General features: G+C 42.7%; 1 protein-coding gene across 10 annotated transcripts in view; it reads left to right on the forward strand.

Annotated features, from left to right (window-relative positions):
- The window catches only part of kcnma1a (potassium large conductance calcium-activated channel, subfamily M, alpha member 1a), a 121,227-nt gene that overhangs the window by 11,017 nt on the left and 89,871 nt on the right, over window positions 1-20,339 (forward strand). For all 10 annotated transcript variants that reach the window (XM_076085571.1, XM_076085567.1, XM_076085575.1 and 7 more), the window contains exon 2: window positions 18,621-18,785. In XM_076085571.1, coding sequence (XP_075941686.1) covers window positions 18,621-18,785 — 165 coding nt within the window. The remainder of the gene's footprint in view (window positions 1-18,620; window positions 18,786-20,339) is intronic.

Consider the following 20,339-nt stretch of genomic DNA (forward strand, 5'->3'; position numbering starts at 1 on the left):
AGTGGGGCTAAAAATGTAAAGTTTGTCATAATAGTGGGGCTAAAGGAAAGGGTTTATGTCCTTGGGAGCATTTGCTCAGCAGACGTCATGGCAAACTGTTTATTAGGTTATGCTTATTAGATTACATTATGTGCAAAATTGACATTTTGGCCTAAGGGGTGCCGCTGGTAGGAAGCTCATGAGCGTTCAGAATCGAGGGGATTAATTATTTTTGGGAGCATAAATGCATGCAATGAACGTTATACAACACTTGTTGTGTAACTAGAAAGTTTGGCTCACAGAAATCAAGCGGCCAAAACACATGATGTCAAAGAATCTTGTTTAAGATGATAAGAAAACAACAACAACAGGCTACACAAAGATGAAATTTACGTTATTAAGTTTTAACTAAAAAGGTGAGAAATTGCTAAAATGAATACAAAAATAAGTGATGACTTTGGCAAATGTGTCTTGGTTAAATTTCCATAACTCCAATGAATAGCAGGAAAAAGATGGTATTTCAGCCTGACTCATACTGCAGATTTAAGGTCTGTATGGTAGTTATTTGAAAAAAAAAGATATTGCCAAACACACATTTTTTGGTATTTCTTTTGTAACGTTTCCTGTCAGCCAACATTTAATATGCCATTACAATATATCTCTCAGTGGATTATCAGTGTGGCTCTAGACGCTATCGCTATCCTAACCACTGATAGGCATGGCGCCAGTGTGGAGCAGTCAGCTGAAGGCTTTGCCATTAGGCCTTCTTCATAGCAGGCATTTTGACATGTCCTATCAGGAAAAGCACAGGTGTAATTAATAACATTAGTAATGGCTGCTTTCCGTTTAAATTGACCAGTCCCAGGTCTTTGGTGTTGTGCATGCTGGCTCACTGTTGGCTCGCTGGGACAGAGACATAATTAATGTCATTAGTTCCACCTGTGCTTTTCCTGCCATGTCAAGTCACATTTTCTGCTGTGAAAAAGACCAACCGCAAAACAAATGCATCCACTGCTGGGAGATGGCGAGTTTGAAAAATGTTGATATTTAATACTGTATGGGTCGCTTTGTTTTTATTACTTTATCTTTTACTTCAAATGTTTTCAAAAACTGGTGTTGCACTGGTGCACTTCTAATCATAGTCATCTTATGTTTGGATCAATACAGTGTAGTTATACTCCTTGAATGGCTATAAACAATTAGTAGGATTATGAAATATTGACTGATAGGATTTGTAAATGATAACACAATCACCTGACAGCAGGGCTTATTTATTTCCATTAAAGGTGGCTTTTTAAACACTTCAGTAACTATAAAAACACATTAAAAGAACCCATACGGGCTAATGTGTCTTATTTTCCCCGCGGGACGGAGCTGAGAGATTTAGAAATAAACGTTTTTGCTGGCAGGGGTGATCAGAATCTCCGGAGCAGGGCAGCAGGAGTGAGTTGGCAAATCTACAGGAACAGGCAGTAATGGTCTAAAATCTTGAGGGAGTGGGTGATTGAAAGAACTATCCCACACACACATTTAATTAACACTTTAAAGGGGCATTATCACGCAGAAACACACTCTTGAGTGCAGTCATTTGTCTTGACCAAAGTGAGAAGAACACTTACTGTAGTTGTTAATGAATCCTTTTCTAAAATCGTTGCTGTTAAGACTTCGTGACGGCCAATAACAGATTTGGTGACACTGTTGGATTTCGGGATCAGCCTGGAAAGAAAAAATGATGAGGGGAAGTTTACTTCCATTGGTCTATTCCCTTTAATTCCCCCCTTTTTTAGTTTTATTATTTCTTTTGATTAATCTAAATCCATATGTTGGTATTTTCACTCTGTCTGCTTCTTCTCTTTTCCTCTTTCATTGGTCGCCAATTGGTCTCTTCATCATCCTCTCTCCCTTTCCCCCGTCCCAAAGCGTCTTCATCTGTCATTGTCCTTCAGGTCTACCTTATGTTCCCCCAAAGGAGCCGCGGTCTGACAATTTGGTAGCCAGAGAAGACTGGTCTCTGCTGGGAAGCTCGTGTTCATTTTGCCCACTATACCCTCAGGGACATAAACACAGGGGGACAGAGAATATGTGACACCACACATGAAATGTGGAGACGTAGCTCTGGTAAAACACTCGCCTTCACCAGGCACTCAGAATCTTAGAGCATGATGAGAACGCAGGAAGGGAAAATCCTTGATTCTCCGTTTTTGCCAATTTATGAGAACATGAATTGCCATTTATTTGACGGGGGATTTGCCCTTCCCCTTTAGGGAATTGACCCCTGCTTAAGGGATCAGAAATGGAAAACTGTGACTTAAGCGGGACCTGAGAAGGAGCCTTTCACCTTTCTCAAAAGGGGTCGGGGTCAAAGTTGACAAGGGTCGCAGAAGAAATGAGCCGTCTGCATGTTCTCACATGACAGCCTAGTGAACAGAACAAAAGGCTGGTTGCCTTTTTGAGGTGAAACCCTACCTATGCACTGCCAACGCACTGCTTCTGTTTCCTCTTCCTGTGGGACTCGCACTGGCCTACTAACATGGCTGCTCTGTAATTACTCTAACACGCAGCCTCTGACCATCACTGCCATGTTCCCTGTCCATCAAAGCAACCCATTCTTGGCGAGGCGTGCGTGTGGGTGTGAGAAATACAGGGTTTATTGCGATTTTAAAAATGCATGCTAGGCGATAAGAACAAAGACACACAAGTCAGGAAATACATCTCCTGGTTATAAATAGATAAAGAAGATCTTGTTCGGCCTCCTACAGGTACATTTCCTTTTACAATCAACACTTGAAATGAAGGTGCTTGCAAATGACAAGGTCATTTTTACCTCTTTTTTTTCTTTTTACAAAATGTGCCAAAACGCTGACAACGAGGAAGATCTTGGGTCGATAATAATAACAATAAATATGAAACTAAATTTAAATCATACCCTCCTTGTTATGAATAGATAAAGAGGATCTTTTTTAGCCTCCTAGAGTGGAGTCATTACGTCCATTTCCATACTCCGGTCCAACAACACAAAGAAAGAGAGCCTCTTTGTTCCACTGCAGCTACTTTCGATACAGACATTTTGCACACAAAAACATTTAATCATTGCAAACATTATGAATTCATCAATGTTATGCTGCTTGACTTTTTGTCAGGCTTTTTAGGGCAGTGAAATACGGAGAAGAGACTTGGAACAGCAATGGAAAGCCAGTGGGCAGAATGGCAATGGCTGTGATATATAGAGATTGCAATGCTCATGATTTACTGCTGTCTCAGGGCCAGCCTTAGCCCTGCTGTTTTTATTCACACATACATCACACACACACAGACACACACTCACCATTAAAAGCACGAGGAGTCTGTGCATGGCATACAGGTGGTGGTTTGCTTTTCTGTGCAAACTCTTTCTTAAAAGAAAGGTTTGACAATGTATGTAAGCTACTTTTGATTTGAAATGTTTTGAATTCAAATTTCCAAAGCACTGGTATTACATGCCAAAATGTGATGGAATTCTATATTCATATTGACTTCTAAACAATATATATATATAGGCCTCAGCCTTCTGGGATTTGAAGGAGAAAACGAGGCTATTACATTTTTCCCAAGCAAGGGGTTTGATGCTCAGAAGTAATTTCTGTTTGTGTTAACAGTGTTCAGAGGCAAATTGTATTTTTGTTTTGTTTTGCCATTCCAATTACTGCCGGGGACAGAACAGCTGGAAGCTCCCTCTGGTTTTAAAGGTGACTCTACTCTTGGTCTTAAACCAGAAGATGGCAAGCATTTAATGGCTTGCACAGAGCTGCTGAAAATCTTCCTATGGGACACACATAATGCAGCTGAGGTGCTACAGGTGGAAACCCTCTTGAATAATGGAGGCGCCAGTGTGTTGTTCATTTGTCGTGTGGACGCGGATACTGTAGCTGCATTATTGATGGGACCAAGACTGAGCTGGCAGGCGGCATTCTTTACCCTGATAGTCATAAATCAATAACAAAGAATCCCTCAAGCTGTTATTCCACAATGTACAGCGCATTACAGCACTCTTGGTCCTATAGGGCCACAGAATTTACTCTTGGTTGTTCCCAAACCTGGTCAATTGTCGAAATACTTTTGTTAAAAAAGGTGTATTTGGAGGAATATTGGCTGAATAGATAACCTGACCTGTAAATGACTGACATTATTCGTACCTGTCTTTCCTTCCGTCTTTCTTTCTAGTATTGTCGTTAGAAAGCAGAAGAGGAGAGGGCCTTTGTTGTGCCCACTAGCTTGACACTCTGCAGGAAATTATGCGAAAAAACCCAGGCATTCTGGGAACAACCATGCAATCGGTGGCGTCTCCTGGAACCAGCCAGCAAAACTTGGCCTTAATCCCGCTTTAATAGTAAACAACAGCTGTAGGGCACCAGTGTGCTCTGATTAAGAAGGACCTCAGTGTTACTTCTTACCAGTGTGCTGTTCATCCATTAAAATACGTCTCCTACTTATTTCTGACATGATTGTTGTGGGAAAAGATAACAATGTCTGGTTCGATGTTTCTGTCCTTGGGGTGATTAAATTGTATAAAAGTACAACAAATTTATATTGTCATTAGGCTGTAGCTTTGCTATTTCTTTTATCTGCATGCTAGGTAATGAAGCATGTCTACTCTAACTAGATTACATGAACACTCTCTGTATAGCATCACATTCTAGTGTGCCCATTGCTCTTTCTGATAGGCTACTCTGAACACAGCTTTGTGTAATAGGACAAGCATGGCTTGAACCCTGCACATATGTACACACACACACACACACACACACACACAGATACACATTTACACATGCGAGCGCCCGGGGTGGTTTGGTTTCTTTCCTTTTGCGTAATGTTTTTTCAGGCATACTGGAGTCTTCGCGGTCTGTCATTGTTGAACGGGGGTTTAAAATAGACGGGGGTATTTGGAGGCAGCTTAGTTGCAACTGCAACACACGTGATTGAATTAGAGTGCTGTCAGTTGGGTCCATTATAGAGATCTCTTGGATATTTTCCATCAGCAAGGTGGTCTAGAGAGTGTCTCCTGTTACGCTATGTTTCTTGGAGTGTTTAGCCACGATATGCTGATCGATTGGCACATGCTGCCTCACAATTTACTTAAGTGTGCTATAAGTCACCAGTAATGGGTTTGATGAAATGCAACTGGAGACCACAACTGGTGTGTACGTAGTGTATAATGTGCGAGAATATCGTTTTGCTTGTGCCCTACAGGAGAGTTTACCAAGCGGGTGATGCTGTGGGGGAAAAGCTCAGGAGAAAATTTTGACTGACCGCACATTAAAGAGATCGACAACTGAAAGACCCTAAGAACGAATGACGCAGCATGTGAAGCATGCGGCGGGTCTATATTGGCTCAAGAGATGGGACACTGGGCACACATTGGCTCCTCATTGTGGTACGCTCACGTATGGTCACATTAAAGCTTGATGCCAATTGTGACATTCTTAAGTTACCCCGGCACCGCTCTGCGGTTGTCATTGAGATTTCCTTGAGACTTGGCTGCTGTTGGTGACATTAGACCGACGCAGGAGAATATATGTCTTGTAAAGCCCAGGCCGCGGGGATTGAGTGTGTACCAAGGTTGCAGTTGGACTATTTTTCACCCTCCACTCAGCTAAAAATAACGTGATGGTATTTTGGTATTTTGCCACCTGCGTTATTAGAACACCCTTCCTTCGCCCACCGCAGCACCTTATAATATAGAAATAAAAGATTAGATATGTGTAACCTTGAGACCAACTGCTGGACAGACGTGTGCTGCCGTTCTTCGCTGCTAATTTCTTGAATGCTTGACTTGCTCGTCCTTTTCAGTTGTTGATCAGCGTACAAACACCGACTCTGGTTCCAACTAACACAAACTTTGGCACACGCTCTCCAACTCCACATTATTTCATCTGCACAGTTAGATGTGTTAGGAAATTAAGGGAGACACTTGTATTTATTTTTTGTGTTCATTTTCTATTACTGAAACAGCTAATACATCAGGTGTTACATGCATGGCTGTTAAGTGGGCAAGTGAACAAGTTGGCAAGTACATATTTCTAGGAATTCATGGAGATTGGATTATTTGGCGTGCACACTATCATTTGATAACAAGATTAAAGCTTTTCCCTGAGTACTGCAGCTGTCATGTCAACTCCTTAACCAGATTATATTACCATTGAAATTGGAGCGAATACAATCAGATCAACAGACCTACTTATCAGTCTTTTGCAGTACTGTGGTGTTATACCTTACTTTCATTCCTACTACTCAATGGGAGGTAACATGACCGATGTTGAGGTAGTTTGCAAATACATTCAGAGAGTCCCTTTATCGTCCTTATCTTCTGCTGCGGTGCTAAAAAGAGGTTTCCGAACATATAATTGAACTCAAAATAGCATCAACTGGTTTGAAGTTGGGCATTTTAATTTAAAATGAAATGTAAACAAGACATTCACCAGTGTCCACATCCTCTACGTTTCAAACGTTGACTTATCACTTTTCCGATTACTCCTGTATTGACATCGGCCACATCTCTCCTACACGCGTCTTGCATCACATCTCCTCTCAGCCCTCCCTGTTGCTCTGCTTCTGTCCCCCTCTCTACCCCCCCCCCCCCCTCCCCTCCCCTCCCCCCTCCCTCCCTCTCACTCACTCTGTCTCACACACCTACTGTCTGCCCCGCCAGGTCTTTGTTGCTAAGCGACAAGCGGTTATGAGAGCGACGTTTGTCCGTCATGATCTCATCCTTGTCTTTGCTGTGTTATGCAAACACACCGGATTTCACGTAATCGAGTTGTAGTGGATTTCTACAAAGAGAGATTAGTGCTGTTAGTGCATTTGAATTACAGACGTTTGAATTTTTGCTTTTAAAACAGGTGCAGTGGCTTGAAACTTCCCGGGATAACTATTGAACCAAACATAACATCACATTGCAAATAGAGCCAGTGTGTTGTGATTGAAATTGTGCCTTGCAACGTCACTAAGTTTATTAATGACCAAAGATTTGACCCTAATGTCAGTGGTTCAGTATAAATAGTCATGGCATTTAATTGCTGTTGTAGTAGTATTTGCTGTTGGAAACCTTTTTCCATCATTTGGTCTTAATATTACCGCTTTAGCATCAAACATTTCCCGAACACAATAGAAAGTTTTACATTTATTCTCAGGATCGGCACAGAAGCTGTAATAACATTAAGATTTCCACGTATGCTATGATCTGAAACTACCGCTGAACATATTTGAACGACTGCTGCGCCCCTCCCCATTCCTTCCCTGACTCCTTCTCATGTTACCAAGCTGCAGATTTCCCTGTTGCCTCATCCCTTTTGATTAGTCCCTTGGGCTCTTACGGCTTTTATTTTGACAAATGAGCCTTGGTGCTGAGTGCTAAAAAGCAATTACAACATTATTGATTTAACAGTGGATCTTAGCTAGTCAAGACGAAAGGAAGACGTTCTTACAGTAAACCTTTGCTGGCCACCCAGAGCCTGTTGATTAAAGGCGCTGAGGATTAGTGATGTGGATTTCCTCACTGCCGCATTTGAAGGGAAGCTCATGAACTGGAGGTTACTTCACACCAACAGGCATCATGCATCTAGATGAGAGGATTACTAAGGCTCTCTCTTAGCATCACAGCCTCGATGAAGCGGAAATGTAAAGTGTCTATATTACGATGTAATGCACGTTGTGTAATTCACATTAAACCCTTGCGTAGACATTGTGTATATTTGCAACCACTTTGTATATCGTCAGCTCTTTTGAGAATGCCAAGCCTCGCACTGACCGCCCTTCCTTGTCCGCACACATCAAAACAGAGGCGAGGAGTACATCATTGTAGTTGTCATCTGCAAGGACAGCAAGCGATCGTCTTATAATGACGAGCTTTGAAGAGTTCTAGCTGCTTCATGATTAATCACTCTCACACGCACATACACTCCTCCATTGTTGCATCGGTATAATTTCATAAAGTAAAATCCCCACCTCTCTTGCAAATGCGTCCATAACACGTTCTGTGTGTCCCCTCCGGTGACTTGTCCTTGGGTTCGTTTGCGGTGATCAAGTGCACACTGTGTGGACAGTAGAGGAGAGCTGATTCAGTCTTCACATCATGCCATGTCAAAGCTGTTGCCAGCTCTCTCTCTCTCTCTAACGCACCCTGACAACACTTTTTTATTTTTGTGCTGAATTTTCAGTGGTGTTTACTTGAGCTCAAACAGCGTAGCCTGTACCAAGCCCGCCAGGGTCAAATTGCTGACTGGAGAGGTGGTTTTCTCCTCCTCTACCCGCACAAACCATCCCCACATTGCAGGGCCGTCACAGGGAATGCCTCTCTCGACCTCGAGCGAAAGGCAATTCCGCCTTTCTGTCAGCTCCTCAAATCCTCAAACCTGTTCCGAACACAACAACTCCGCCACTAGAAGGAACAGGCTGATCACAGCGGAAAACACGCTGAACACAAACAAACATGGACTTGAATACGGAGTGCTTCCTCTGAGCTCTGTGTGCCTTGTCTGTGGATGTTTAATTCTACAGTATAAATCCTTTGATGTGGTTTGGGCAGAGGGGATGCCTCAGTCCGCCCCGGCAGCACACTTTACACTTGATGTCACATATAGGGGTTTAATGCTGTGCAATGCGGTCCAGTGTTCCTCCCAAGGCAATGCTCTTTCCCATAAACACAGAGATTGGTTTGCTGCACTGCATAATAACACAGATTCTCTGTAGGCTTCCGTGCGTGTGTATACGCACTTGCTGCAATGTTTCATCCAGACTCCAGTCCCTCTTAATGGATCTTGTTAGCTGAGGTCAAAGTGCTCTCTGATAGGGTCACAGTAAAGAAACACAGCCTTCCCTGCGGATCACATCGGGGGCCTTGGCGTGGGCTGATAGGAGAACACAAGCCATAACAATCCCCTGCGTGTCCTCTCCCTATTTCCTCTTCATAACTTCAGGGTTAAAACATGCAAATTCTGTATGAAGGAAGCCGATTTATTTTCCCCAGTGGGAGGCGTGAGATCTAAATTTAAACTGATTAAATGAGCCTCCGGTTAGAAAATCATTTGCACTTCCATTTGTTCGCCTCTGAGCTGTTCTCAAATCAAGGGCAAGTCTCTGAATCATCGGGCCTCAGATGACTGCCTTTTTTTTATTTCCCAAATAACATTGTTGGCCCTATATGGTAGCCTAAATGCAGTTTGAGGGCCTAATCGAGACATTCTCAGAAATTGGAAGAATTTAAGCTTGTCATTAAGCTTCGTTTAATGATCTTCATTAGCAAAATGTTTGCTGTACAATTACCAAACAAATGACCGGGAGGACTGTTGATTAACATTCAAACCAATACCTCCTTCGCTATTGTTCCACATCAAACGTGTGCCTTAAGCTTGTCTCAATAAATTCACATGTTCTTGTGCATCGGCTGAGAGTTTTGAGAGTATTATTGCATCAGGAGAAGATAAAGGTAATGAGACCTGTCTCTCAAGCAAAGTGAGTCTGATCTCCTTGGTCTCTTCAGGCTTCTCTTAAGCCAGTGGAGTGGTGTGGCGTAGAGTGGAAAAGAGAGGAGAGAGTGAAAAGAAACAGGGAGGTACTGAAGAGAAAGTAGAGGAAGCGAGATGCAAATGGAGGTAGAAGAAAATAAATGGAGGATAGAAAGATAGAGGGATATGTGGTTATACCGTGATTCATGGTCAGCCGACCGTGACCGCGTATAGTAGTGGTTTGATTGGATGATGGGAAGGGAGAAGAGGGCATATCAAAAGAGAGGTAAACCAATGTGAGAGCTCTGAAGGTAGCAGTGGAAGATGAAGGCTCCTTACCCGTTAACTGCCAGAATACATCACACAGGAAGATACAGCAGTCCACACATCTACACTTGTGTTTTAACATTTTAAATGATGTATATTTGGGAATCAAAGCTTATCAAAAACAGGATTTGGACAAAGGCCACGCTGCTACATCTGCTAGCTTGGCGTGTTGAAAGACTGTGCTCATACTTAGTCATTAATATCTCATGCATGCACTGCAATGCTCTGAAACTGTGCCCCATCATGCAACATCTCCCACTCATCTGTTATATTGTGGTTACACATTTTTCTGAAGGGACTGATTCATTAAATAACAGAGTTGATTTTCAGTCCGAATCCTAACGCACAAACAAACAGCCATTAATACATAAATACATTTCTGTGGAGCTCCAAAGCAACGTTCAAATGCATCAAACTTTAAAATTCTATCATGTGCTTTGGTCCTTTGCAGTGACGGATTCAAAAACTACGAATCTGTATCGTCTGTTGTTACACTAAACCTAGGTTTGCGGACAGATATTGCTTCATCAGATATTGCAAGAGACAGAACATAAAGTCTATGGGAGTAATAGATTCAAGAATCCACTCTGTACTGCTCTGTGTGTATTTTCAATATAAACAGGAATTAGGAAAACCTCTCAGGATAATATTTCCATTGACATCACAAGCCGTGGCCTAAAATCTCTCCGATCTATTAACAAGAATGTATTATTATAATCTTAAGGAAGGTAGTCTATTGAAAATGGAATGGCATTAGAGCGAACAGTTCTATACAACACTACTAACTTGCATAAAGTAAAAAATACATATTCCATATAAATGCATAGAAATGCTCATTAAAGTGTTCTGAGGGCAATAGGGGATCAGGGCAAAGACGGGTGACTGCTTGATAAGACTGTTGTTGTAGCTGCTGCTGCTGCTGCTCTTTAAATACACCGAGGGGCGTGGAGGAAACAAGACCGTGGAGAAGAAAGGCTCATACTTAAAGTTCTTTAACAGGATCCACAAAACCTTATTTATAGAACTCCAAAACAATTCCGAAATAAATAATGATTGAATATGGAAATACTTGTAGTTGGTTCTATATAAACTACCAATACAAAGAATCTTATAAAATATGTAATGTAAGCAGGACCGCCAAAGATGATTATCACTGAAGTTGAGAATGTATCCCTCTTAAACACACTTTTAGATCAGTAATAAAGCTGCATTCCATGCTGCAATGTGTTTAAATGCATGCAGTATTCAAAAATGAACTTCCGTTTTTGGCTTTGTAGTGTCGTGTGCAAGCTGAGATTGTCCTACTGCTGATGGAGGTCTGTTAGTGGAGGCATGAGTTCTTCTGCCACGGGCTCCACGGTTAGGAGGTCCACACAGGCTGCGAGCTCCAAGGCACACTATTACCTCCTGATTCATAGGTGTGTGAAGCGATGCCGACACTAACCGAGCTCCAGGTAAAATAGAAATCAATCATTGCTCTTAACACACATATACTGTGTACACACACACACAACATTGTCCAGCAATCTTGAATGAATGAAAGACCTGTTTGTTAGAGCAGTAATAGAAAACAGATTCAACCTTCAGGGTATAACTGAACAGAGGTTGGTGGTTCTAAGAGACGAGGACTACGTCATTTTCAGGAACGTCACAGTAGCATTTATAGCATTTAGTGCGAGCACGACAGACAATTCCTCCTTGTCAAAGTACAGCGAACTCTAAGGCAGACGGCTTTTTTCTTTTCTGAAGTATGTGGAACATTGGACGTATATTTATTATAACTTCTTAATGCTTTAAGACCTTGTTTGGTCATTTTTAATTGGTGCTTGCTCCACATGTATATTCATCCGATTCACATGTACGTTGGGCTGTCGACAAAATGGTGGAAATTGGCCTCAGGTGATTGTGCCACTTATGGCTATAAAGGCTGATGTCATTCAAGCATGTTTTTTATTTACTTCCCAATAGGACAAGATGGTATGCAACCCCCTCTGGAAAAATATTGTCGGTTATAGTTTGCGTCGGAGCACGTCTTTGTGATTTACTCTACTGTATGTAGAATGATCTCATTTTACAAAGAGTCAAAAAGCTTGTTCATGTAACGTATGTAAACTGTGATTTCCGCCCTTGGTGCAATAACTTCTGCTTCTAGATTCTCTGCACGTCAGCAAACACATTGAAGGGCATTTGTCTGGTTTATTAAATGAACCAATTTGGAGCATTTCCTTTCAAGTCGGACCTCATTTGCATAGAGAACAAGAATGTGAGCCTGTGCGTATTACCATAGTAACAAGCCATCTCTAGATTGGTAAAGAAAAATATTGAAATAAATTACACTTGTCAAGAATTAAACAACCAATTATTGCATATGCACACGTGGAGGAGAACGGTATTTGCGTGTGTGGTATGCGATGACCTCACATTTCCTGTAACAGTCGGTTGTTTTGCACTCGTCCATCTACATCAACGTCATTAATCTCGTATTTGTTTTCATGGTCTTTGTGTCTGAGGCCATTAATCTTTCTAATGTCTGGTTTCTGTGGTGATTACAGGGACAATTACCTGTAAACTGCAGTTAATGTTATTTAGCTCCTACAGCATTCAGCTGCCAAACAACTAGAGGGAAGAGCGATGCAGCCGTACATTAGCTCATTTTCTGCCCTCTTTAGCCAGGCTTTTAATGCCAGAAAAGTTCATTCAGGTTCTTTTATTATATAGCCTACATCTCTAGTATGCCCTCATTTAGTCCACTGAGGTGTTTTATCTTAATGTCAGCTGATAATACACGGCCAAAGACGTTACGGATGACAAGCGGAGACCTTTCAATCTCCCACAATTCACTTCGTCGTCTATTTTTATCCCGGACCACTGGGGCTTGAAATGTTCTATCAATGGAAGATGTGCAGTACAGCATTATGAATTAACAGGACAGTACATTCACCATCTTTTTTTTTTTTTTTTTTTTTTTTTTTTAATCTTTCATTTTCCCTCCAGTGGTAAGGAAGTAACACTAATGCAGATGTGTCTTTACTCCTTTTGGGTTTGAGCAGAGGGGACATGAAAGAATGTACGTCTTATAGACAGCATGCGCTGTTAGGCTTACGTTATGCTTTTTGATATCTCTGTCATATCGTTTCTCTTCGCTAGCCGAAGAGATGTCACAATTGGGACAAAAGGCTTACTTGGAGCGCAGCCATTTTGAGGAATGAGTTCCAGGAATGAGTTGCGCAGATGGGTGCACTTGTCCAGCTGTGATGCAGAGAGATGTAAACCGTTTTTTGGCTTGTCTTCCTGTTTGTCGACGTTGTTGATGTAATCTATTTAGTTCAGTGTCCACAAATCATTTCATCCTATACTCTGGCTTGCAGTGCTCAATAGCCTTGGCACGGGGCTGGGCTATTAGTGATTCTGATGATGAAGAAACTTTTCAATGACACCGACAGCTTAGGTATCCTTGCTGCGACCAATGATCACACTATGATGTCGTATTTGCTCTTGGATAGTTTGGACTTTGTGGCTTGAAATACCTTAATCTCCTAGTATCTTGGTGCACAGTGCTGGAATTTGGGATTTTCTAAAAATGTTTTTGCCCTTTATAAACACAACCCCCTGAGCATAAACTCTGTTCATAGTATCTACTATATCACATGTGCAGATTTGCTCCGCAGCTTCCATCGGAGGTGATTAGGAGCGTTGTGTTGATAGCAGTGACATGTATTGGTGTCATCCAGAGCAGATTGCATTCTAGGCTGAAACCTGTGTAATCCCTAAATCAAACACAAGGCAGGTAAACCCTTAACCTCTGGATCGGCAGGCTTTAGCCCGCACTGTCCCGTAATCTCAAATCAGAATACTCTTTATTTCTGCACTTTGATCTCTGTGTTGTGCGGTAAAATATTGTATATAAAACACAAGTTATTGTTGCAGGGATGCGTCCCTCAAGTCACATGCCACTTCACATGACCTGATAGTAATGTGAGTTGTACCTTTTGCCCCTTTTTAGTTCTATATGGTTCAGCAGGCATGACCTATACACAGAAATAACATCTTTTCTCCACATGGCATTAGTCAGATTCAGCCTTGCACCTGTGCATGTGCTATTAGTATGTGAAGAGGCTCCTTATTCTGTCTCCCCCTTCACGTTTTGCTCTGACCCAGTGTCGGCCTGTAACCCAGGGACACTGGGTAACTGTACCGGCATCAAAATAGCAAACGGGGAGCAGAGCATGTTATGAGATTCACTAGTTTCACGTCTCCCTGGGTGAGGCTATAAATAGCCTCTCACACTGGAATAGAGTTTTCCCCAACGATGCGGACGAAAGCCAGAGGAACAGCTGCGCTTAAGCCAAGTCCTGTTAGATCAGCGGAGTCACATGGGCGTGCTCCTGTCTCTCTTTCGTGTCTTTTCTTTCTGTCTCGCTCTCTGTCTCCGGTCCCTCACTCTCACTTCCCCTTTTCTCTTGCTCCCAATCTGTCCTGCTGTCTGTCTGTCCCCTATTTGTTTACCTCCCTGTCTTGAAGTATCTTTGTCTCTGTGTCAATGTCCCCTCCCTGTCTGCTTGTGCTGTGTTTGCTCAGTTTCCTGTCTCTCTTGATGTCTCATAATTTGTGTCTCTCTGTCACTGTCCCTGCCCCTCTTGCTTTATTGTGCTGTCATACTATCTTCTTTGCTTCTTTGTTTGAGTAGGTGTCCTTCTTTGCCTAACATAGCCCCTGTCTGTTTGTCCCCGTCCTGTATATTTCTCCTCGTCGGTCCCTCTCTGTCTATTTTTCCTGTGTCACGTTTTCTCATTATTACCAGGCCTCCCATGTGTACTCTGTTAATTGCTACAATCCTAATATTAACTGTGTTCATCTGTTATGTTATAAAAAGGTTCCTTGAAGTAGAGGGTTGAACTACATACATTTTTAAATAGAAAATTTGAAGCTATGCTACATCACACTTCACATTAATGGCTCAATAAAGGGTCTACAATTGCTAAATGTTGTATGTACTGTAAATGAGTGCTGCATAGCCTTTCTCATATCACATTTGTATTTTCATTTATTTAGAAGAAGGTGAATTCCTGCGTGGTATCAGCACTAATGTATTTGTTTATTGAAAAATATAAATACACATTTAACTACAATCAAAAAATGAGTCAAATCACCGGGACTTAAAAGAAAAGTTCAAAAACATTAATAGATCAAAGGAGAACCAGTGCAAACATTCCAAACAGGAAATCACTTTCATAATCTGCTCACTAATTGCTACACCAGTAATGGTTACTGGTGACAACAGCAAGTTTGTTTTTGATAAGAAGTCCGTCAAAAAATACAGCAGGGCTCAGTAGAAGTTGTTTACCTTGCTGAGAGAGGGTGGAGGTGTGAGGCCTGTTACCTGCAGCTCTTCATCTAACCGCTCACCGTGGTGCTCCATGCAATATCTAAGAAGAAAAAATGGACACAAAAATCCCAAAAAAGGACGCTGCCTTGTTTTATAGAAGCATAATGAGCAATTGCTGTCGGTGCTAATCTCTGTGACGAACACATTGTGTTTCCTGTGACTGCTTTACCAACCCATGTTTTGCCAGTCAAATAGTTTCAATGTGAACTAGCAGCAGCAGCAAATGCTTGGTTTGTATTAACAGTATTTTAGTACAGCTCCGAACCAGCTGATGTCAATAAGATAAACTTCAAAGCAGTGACGCTGATAAGCTGCTTTATACTTTATACTATGCCATTACAACAAAGACACTATATAGAGAGGTGATTACTGAATGTATAAACATTGAATGGATATTGCTGAGGAGACCCGACCACTCATAGAAAAAATAGGGTTTGCTTTTATGAGAATATTAAGGATTATAACTTCAAAGACACATGAAACTTAATTTTTTCCCCCAATAAACTTAGTGCTTTAAAGGACTTCATTGTCCTACGTACCTGTCTACCAGGTGTGCACAAACACACCATTCACTTTGATGTGATATTTATTTATCTAGAAATCTTTGTTTCTTGCATCACATCACTTTCCCCCCTTTTGAGTATAGAAACACATTTACCGACCCCTGCTGCTCCCTCTCTCCCCAGCCTGTCTCTCTCTCTCTCTCTTACTGTCTCTCTCTCTCAGTTTGTCATCACAGGTGTGTATATATAGCCAGCAGATGGATTCTCCCATGGCAGGCTGCTTCAGTGCTCCTCTCTCCCTCTGCTCAGGCCCACCGCCGGCCCCACAAATGAACTAGAAGAAATTCCTTGTTTACATTGTCTCATCCGATCTGCCCAACCATCAGTTTGTGACCGCATCCATTATTCATGGGTTCCCCTCCACTACACGCGCACACAGTAAAACGTTACTGCTGCTCAATGTGTTCTCATAGCCTCCGTGTTCAGGGGCGTACCAGTGAGAATTGCTATTCCCATTTCATCCTGGCATCCGTGGAGGTCTAGACACAGAGTACGCATTATACATGACATGTTCTTCATGTCTTCAAATCCTTGTGCAATCCGCGTCTACCACGAAGACATTGTTGTTTGGTGTTCCCGTGATGTGATGTAGCAAACCAGTCAGTTAGCAGCGTTTACCAGAAATGTGTCGTGGCAGGATCGATGTCTGAAGCCGTAATTCGGAGGAAACAGTAGTGAGGAGAGCTAAGAACAGGTTCTGCTACTGTGAGACGTGTCTTGCGTGACATACAGTAGCTCTGGTGGGATGTGGTGTGTTCCTACTGCGGTATAACTGTGTGGAGTGTGAAGTTGGTGGGGCCCTCTGGCTAAGAGGTAACTGCTGAGCACAGACTAACACATACTACTACGCCACCGCAACATGCCTGGAGTGCTATCGAGCAGGCACACAGCCAATCAGAGTGAAACCTTAGACATCCCTGTGTACTGTGACCCACATGCATACACACTTTACTGAGTATTTGCTGCATGTGACAATCGAGATGCATGCTGGCTACGTTGTGGAGACTGAAGTTTGGATGAGAATCTTTAGATATGCATATGATCCCTGTCCTCCTCTACTTCTTTTGTTGGCAAATAATATTTGCACTATTTCTGTACGGGGGATTAACGTGTTTGTGGACCGTACACACGATATGAATCCCCAAATATCAAAAGATCAGTCTGCTTCCAGTTAATGGCAGCTATACCATTTATAACCAGGTGTGTGACTTTCAAAGACAAAGCTAAATGCTTCAAATCACACTCATGATAGGTACTTTAAAAGTTTGTTAGTCTCCTAACACTAAGCTGCTTAACGATTATATAAAGCACAAGTAACTGAATTATCCATCGCAGTACTGAGAGGCCCGGCGGCAGGAGCAGATAATGATCTTATGACTAAGTCAGGCTTTTTTAGGGCCAGTTTATTGGCATTGTTCTGGGGTTGTAATCAAATTAGGAAAATGGCAGCTGTGTCCATGCCATATCATTATGAAATGTAATCCAATTTGACCAGACAATCCTCTTGAAATGGACAGAGCACTCTCTTGGGCTCATCTGTATTAGCACTGCTCTTTAGCCCTGCAGAAATAGTCAAGTTGCAGTCTGGTTTGTTTTTGTGTTGCATGGTCACCCCAATGGCTGTTTGGCCTTTAGTGGCGTACTCTTCCTGGAACGTGAAGTGTGTCTTGTGTAACAACAGAAATAAACCGTAAGCGTTTTTGAACGTTATGTGGTCATCCAAACAAACCGGAGCAATGTGACACGTACAGTACTGGAAAGCAAATTTGACTTTTTTGACATAGCACATAATCTGCTTTGATAGCTGCTTGTCAGATGTCGCTGTGAGGAGGGACATTGTAACATGCAAATCCAAGCGCTGCGTGTGTACCCTGCTGTAACACGAGCCTGCTTCCTTGGAAAGAAGCAGCGGGCCGCCATCAAGAGGGTCGAAAGTTATTGTAATTCCAGGGATTCTCTATGGACGCCATTTGCTGGGCTTAACTGCGTGGTTTTATGAGGCTGGGAGTGACACACACACAAACCTTCGCTCTGCATCTTTGTGCTTCCAACTGTAGGATTTGTGTTGCCTCAAAGGGGTAAAAACACAGGGAAATCTACTCATTCCCCTTTTCTGCCAGAAGGACAGGGACACTGAGTGACTGCTTGTGTCAAATCAGGAGTGAGTGAGTGAACGGCTGGAGAGGAACAGCTGCATGCGATGACTGTGCCAAGCAAAGCATGTCAATGAACTGCCATGCAACTCTGCTCGCTCAGTCGGACACGAGAAGGAACGTTGAAAGGCCTGCACGAGAACAACAGTTTTACTCTCTCAACCCTGCGGAACAATTAACTTATAGAGCCATGTGAGCCGAATGGGCAGAGTGACTGCACACACATCCTGTAGTTATCTAACACGCATGCACTCAAACTTTTTCAGACACGCACATTCGACATATAGCAGATGGAGGCCATCATGGAGTGATGGCTGCAATCGCAGGCTTTTTTTTGTTTGTTTTGCCCTCCGAGGTTGTGGCTCGTCATGAATGCGGACGAGCGTGAGCTCCGGGGTACAGAAGCCTTTAGCCTTCCACTTAACAGGATACTGTTTTAAAATAGGGGCTGGTATCTGGAATTTCTTTGTTTGTTGATTATGTTCAGCAAACAGGGGTGTTCTTAGAGGTTTTGATGTCTGCACATTGTTTTCTGCTGCAAGAGGAATCGCTTTGCCCACAGCCAACTATGTCTTTCTATCCTCACTGGTAAATAACACTTTAATGAGGTGCCTTTGACTTCGACGCTGTCGATTTTCCTTATCCCTAAAGCAGACCATCTTCCTGTTTCTATGTTCTTTATCTTTTTAATATGCTCCATTTGCTCACGCAGATTATTATCTTTTTCTCACAGGAGGCTCAGAAGGTGATCAATCCCGCCAACAATCCGTCAGCAGATAAACCAAAGGGCGATGGGAAGGAGGAGGTCGTCCCAATCAGCGAGGTGGGATGGATGACTTCAGTCAAAGACTGGGCCGGCGTCATGATCTCCGCTCAGACACTCACTGGCAGAGTTCTGGTAGGTTTACCCTCTTTGGATGGATATACATGTCAGAACCCAAATCCAGACTCAAATTCATTTGCACTAATAATTTGCCCAACACACACTTAGATAAGTGCAGCAGTTCGGGCTTTCCTCAGGCACAAAGCTTGCTACTGGCTTTCACACCCAAATAGTCCTTTTTAGATGAATCCACTGTATAATACTGTAGGGCAATTCATTTGATGCCCTTTTCCCACATAACCTAGCGGATGTTCAGTCCGCGATGTATCTCAGTCAGCTGGCACTGTCCAGTCTTCTTTCTGCTGCAATGGCCTTTGTGCGGCACGTTGTAATTCACTCTGCTGTGCCTCTGCCAGCTGAACAGATGAGTGTGTGTGTGTGTGTGTGTGTACATGCATGCGTTTGTGTGTATGTGAGGGGGAGATTTATTATATTATATGTCAAGTATGAGAGGGAGAATGGTGTTTGTGCAGTAGGTAAGAGGTTGTCACTGTGGCTTTTCTCTTGGTATGAATTACAATCCCTCTCCCCCACTGACCCTCCTTTCTTTAGCTTCATCCTTCACTCTGCCCCCAGAATCTCTCCTGCGCTCTACAACTCTTTGCCGCGTAACGGTCTCACTCATAAATATAATATTGTAATACCAAGTGACTTGGATGACCTCAAGGATACATGTCCCAAAAGCACGGCTTGTAATAAGGACACAGTTTGAGGTTGTACGAACACATTCTGAACATTTGATTCAATCTCAAAAGTGTCTCCTCTGTCCTGTGCTGCCTCATGCAACCGCCCCGCTCTCGCAATACACTCAATTCAAATTAAAAACCGCCTTCACGTCAGCGGCATTTTCCGTGTGCTCCTCCTCTCGGCTTAGCAAGATGTCTGCCACTTAGCTCCACCGAGCGGCAGACAGTTAGCTATGAGCAGCACGCAGCCTGTAACGGCTAGCCTCATTTTATTAGCTGCCTTGATTATGAAAAGACTTCACAGTGTCTGATTAGAACTGGGGCTCAGTCAAAATAACCCCGTCACTTCAATGCTGGGCGACATGCACTTGAGCGGAACAACAGCTTTTCTGTGTCTTAATCAGTTTTGGGATTTTCCCATCGAGATAAGATGTTGAGGGTCTCTGCATCAGCACTAACTATGTTAATGCTGAGAACATTAGGGTGTGGTTCGGTGGTCTTATCCAGCTTTCTTTTGACATCTTAACTTGCATCGGAGTATTAACAGCAGTGTGTCTGTCTTGCACAAACATCCACATCTGTGGACCGAATGAAGCAGCAGAGGGAGTCGGGAGAGAGATGGATTCAAACAAAAATACGAACACTGTCATTGTTACCGTTTGCTGGAATGTGACAGTTTCTTCACGCCTGGTGAGAATAGCTGGGAGTTTAGAAGGATTCAGGCCTTTTTTAATTGTGAAGGAGGGGAAGAATCCTGAAGGGTTCTGTCAATTTACTAAATGAGCCTCGATTTCATCACTTCGCCACTCACACAGCTCTGCTGGCATGGACACCGCTCCCTCTCACTTTCATCTTCTGCGCTCAGTGAGCACTCACAATCTGT

The sequence above is a fragment of the Anarhichas minor genome, unplaced genomic scaffold (genome assembly GCF_050575085.1).
Source record: "Anarhichas minor isolate MPS153535 unplaced genomic scaffold, ASM5057508v1 ptg000174l, whole genome shotgun sequence".
Taxonomy (NCBI): Eukaryota; Metazoa; Chordata; class Actinopteri; order Perciformes; family Anarhichadidae; genus Anarhichas; species Anarhichas minor.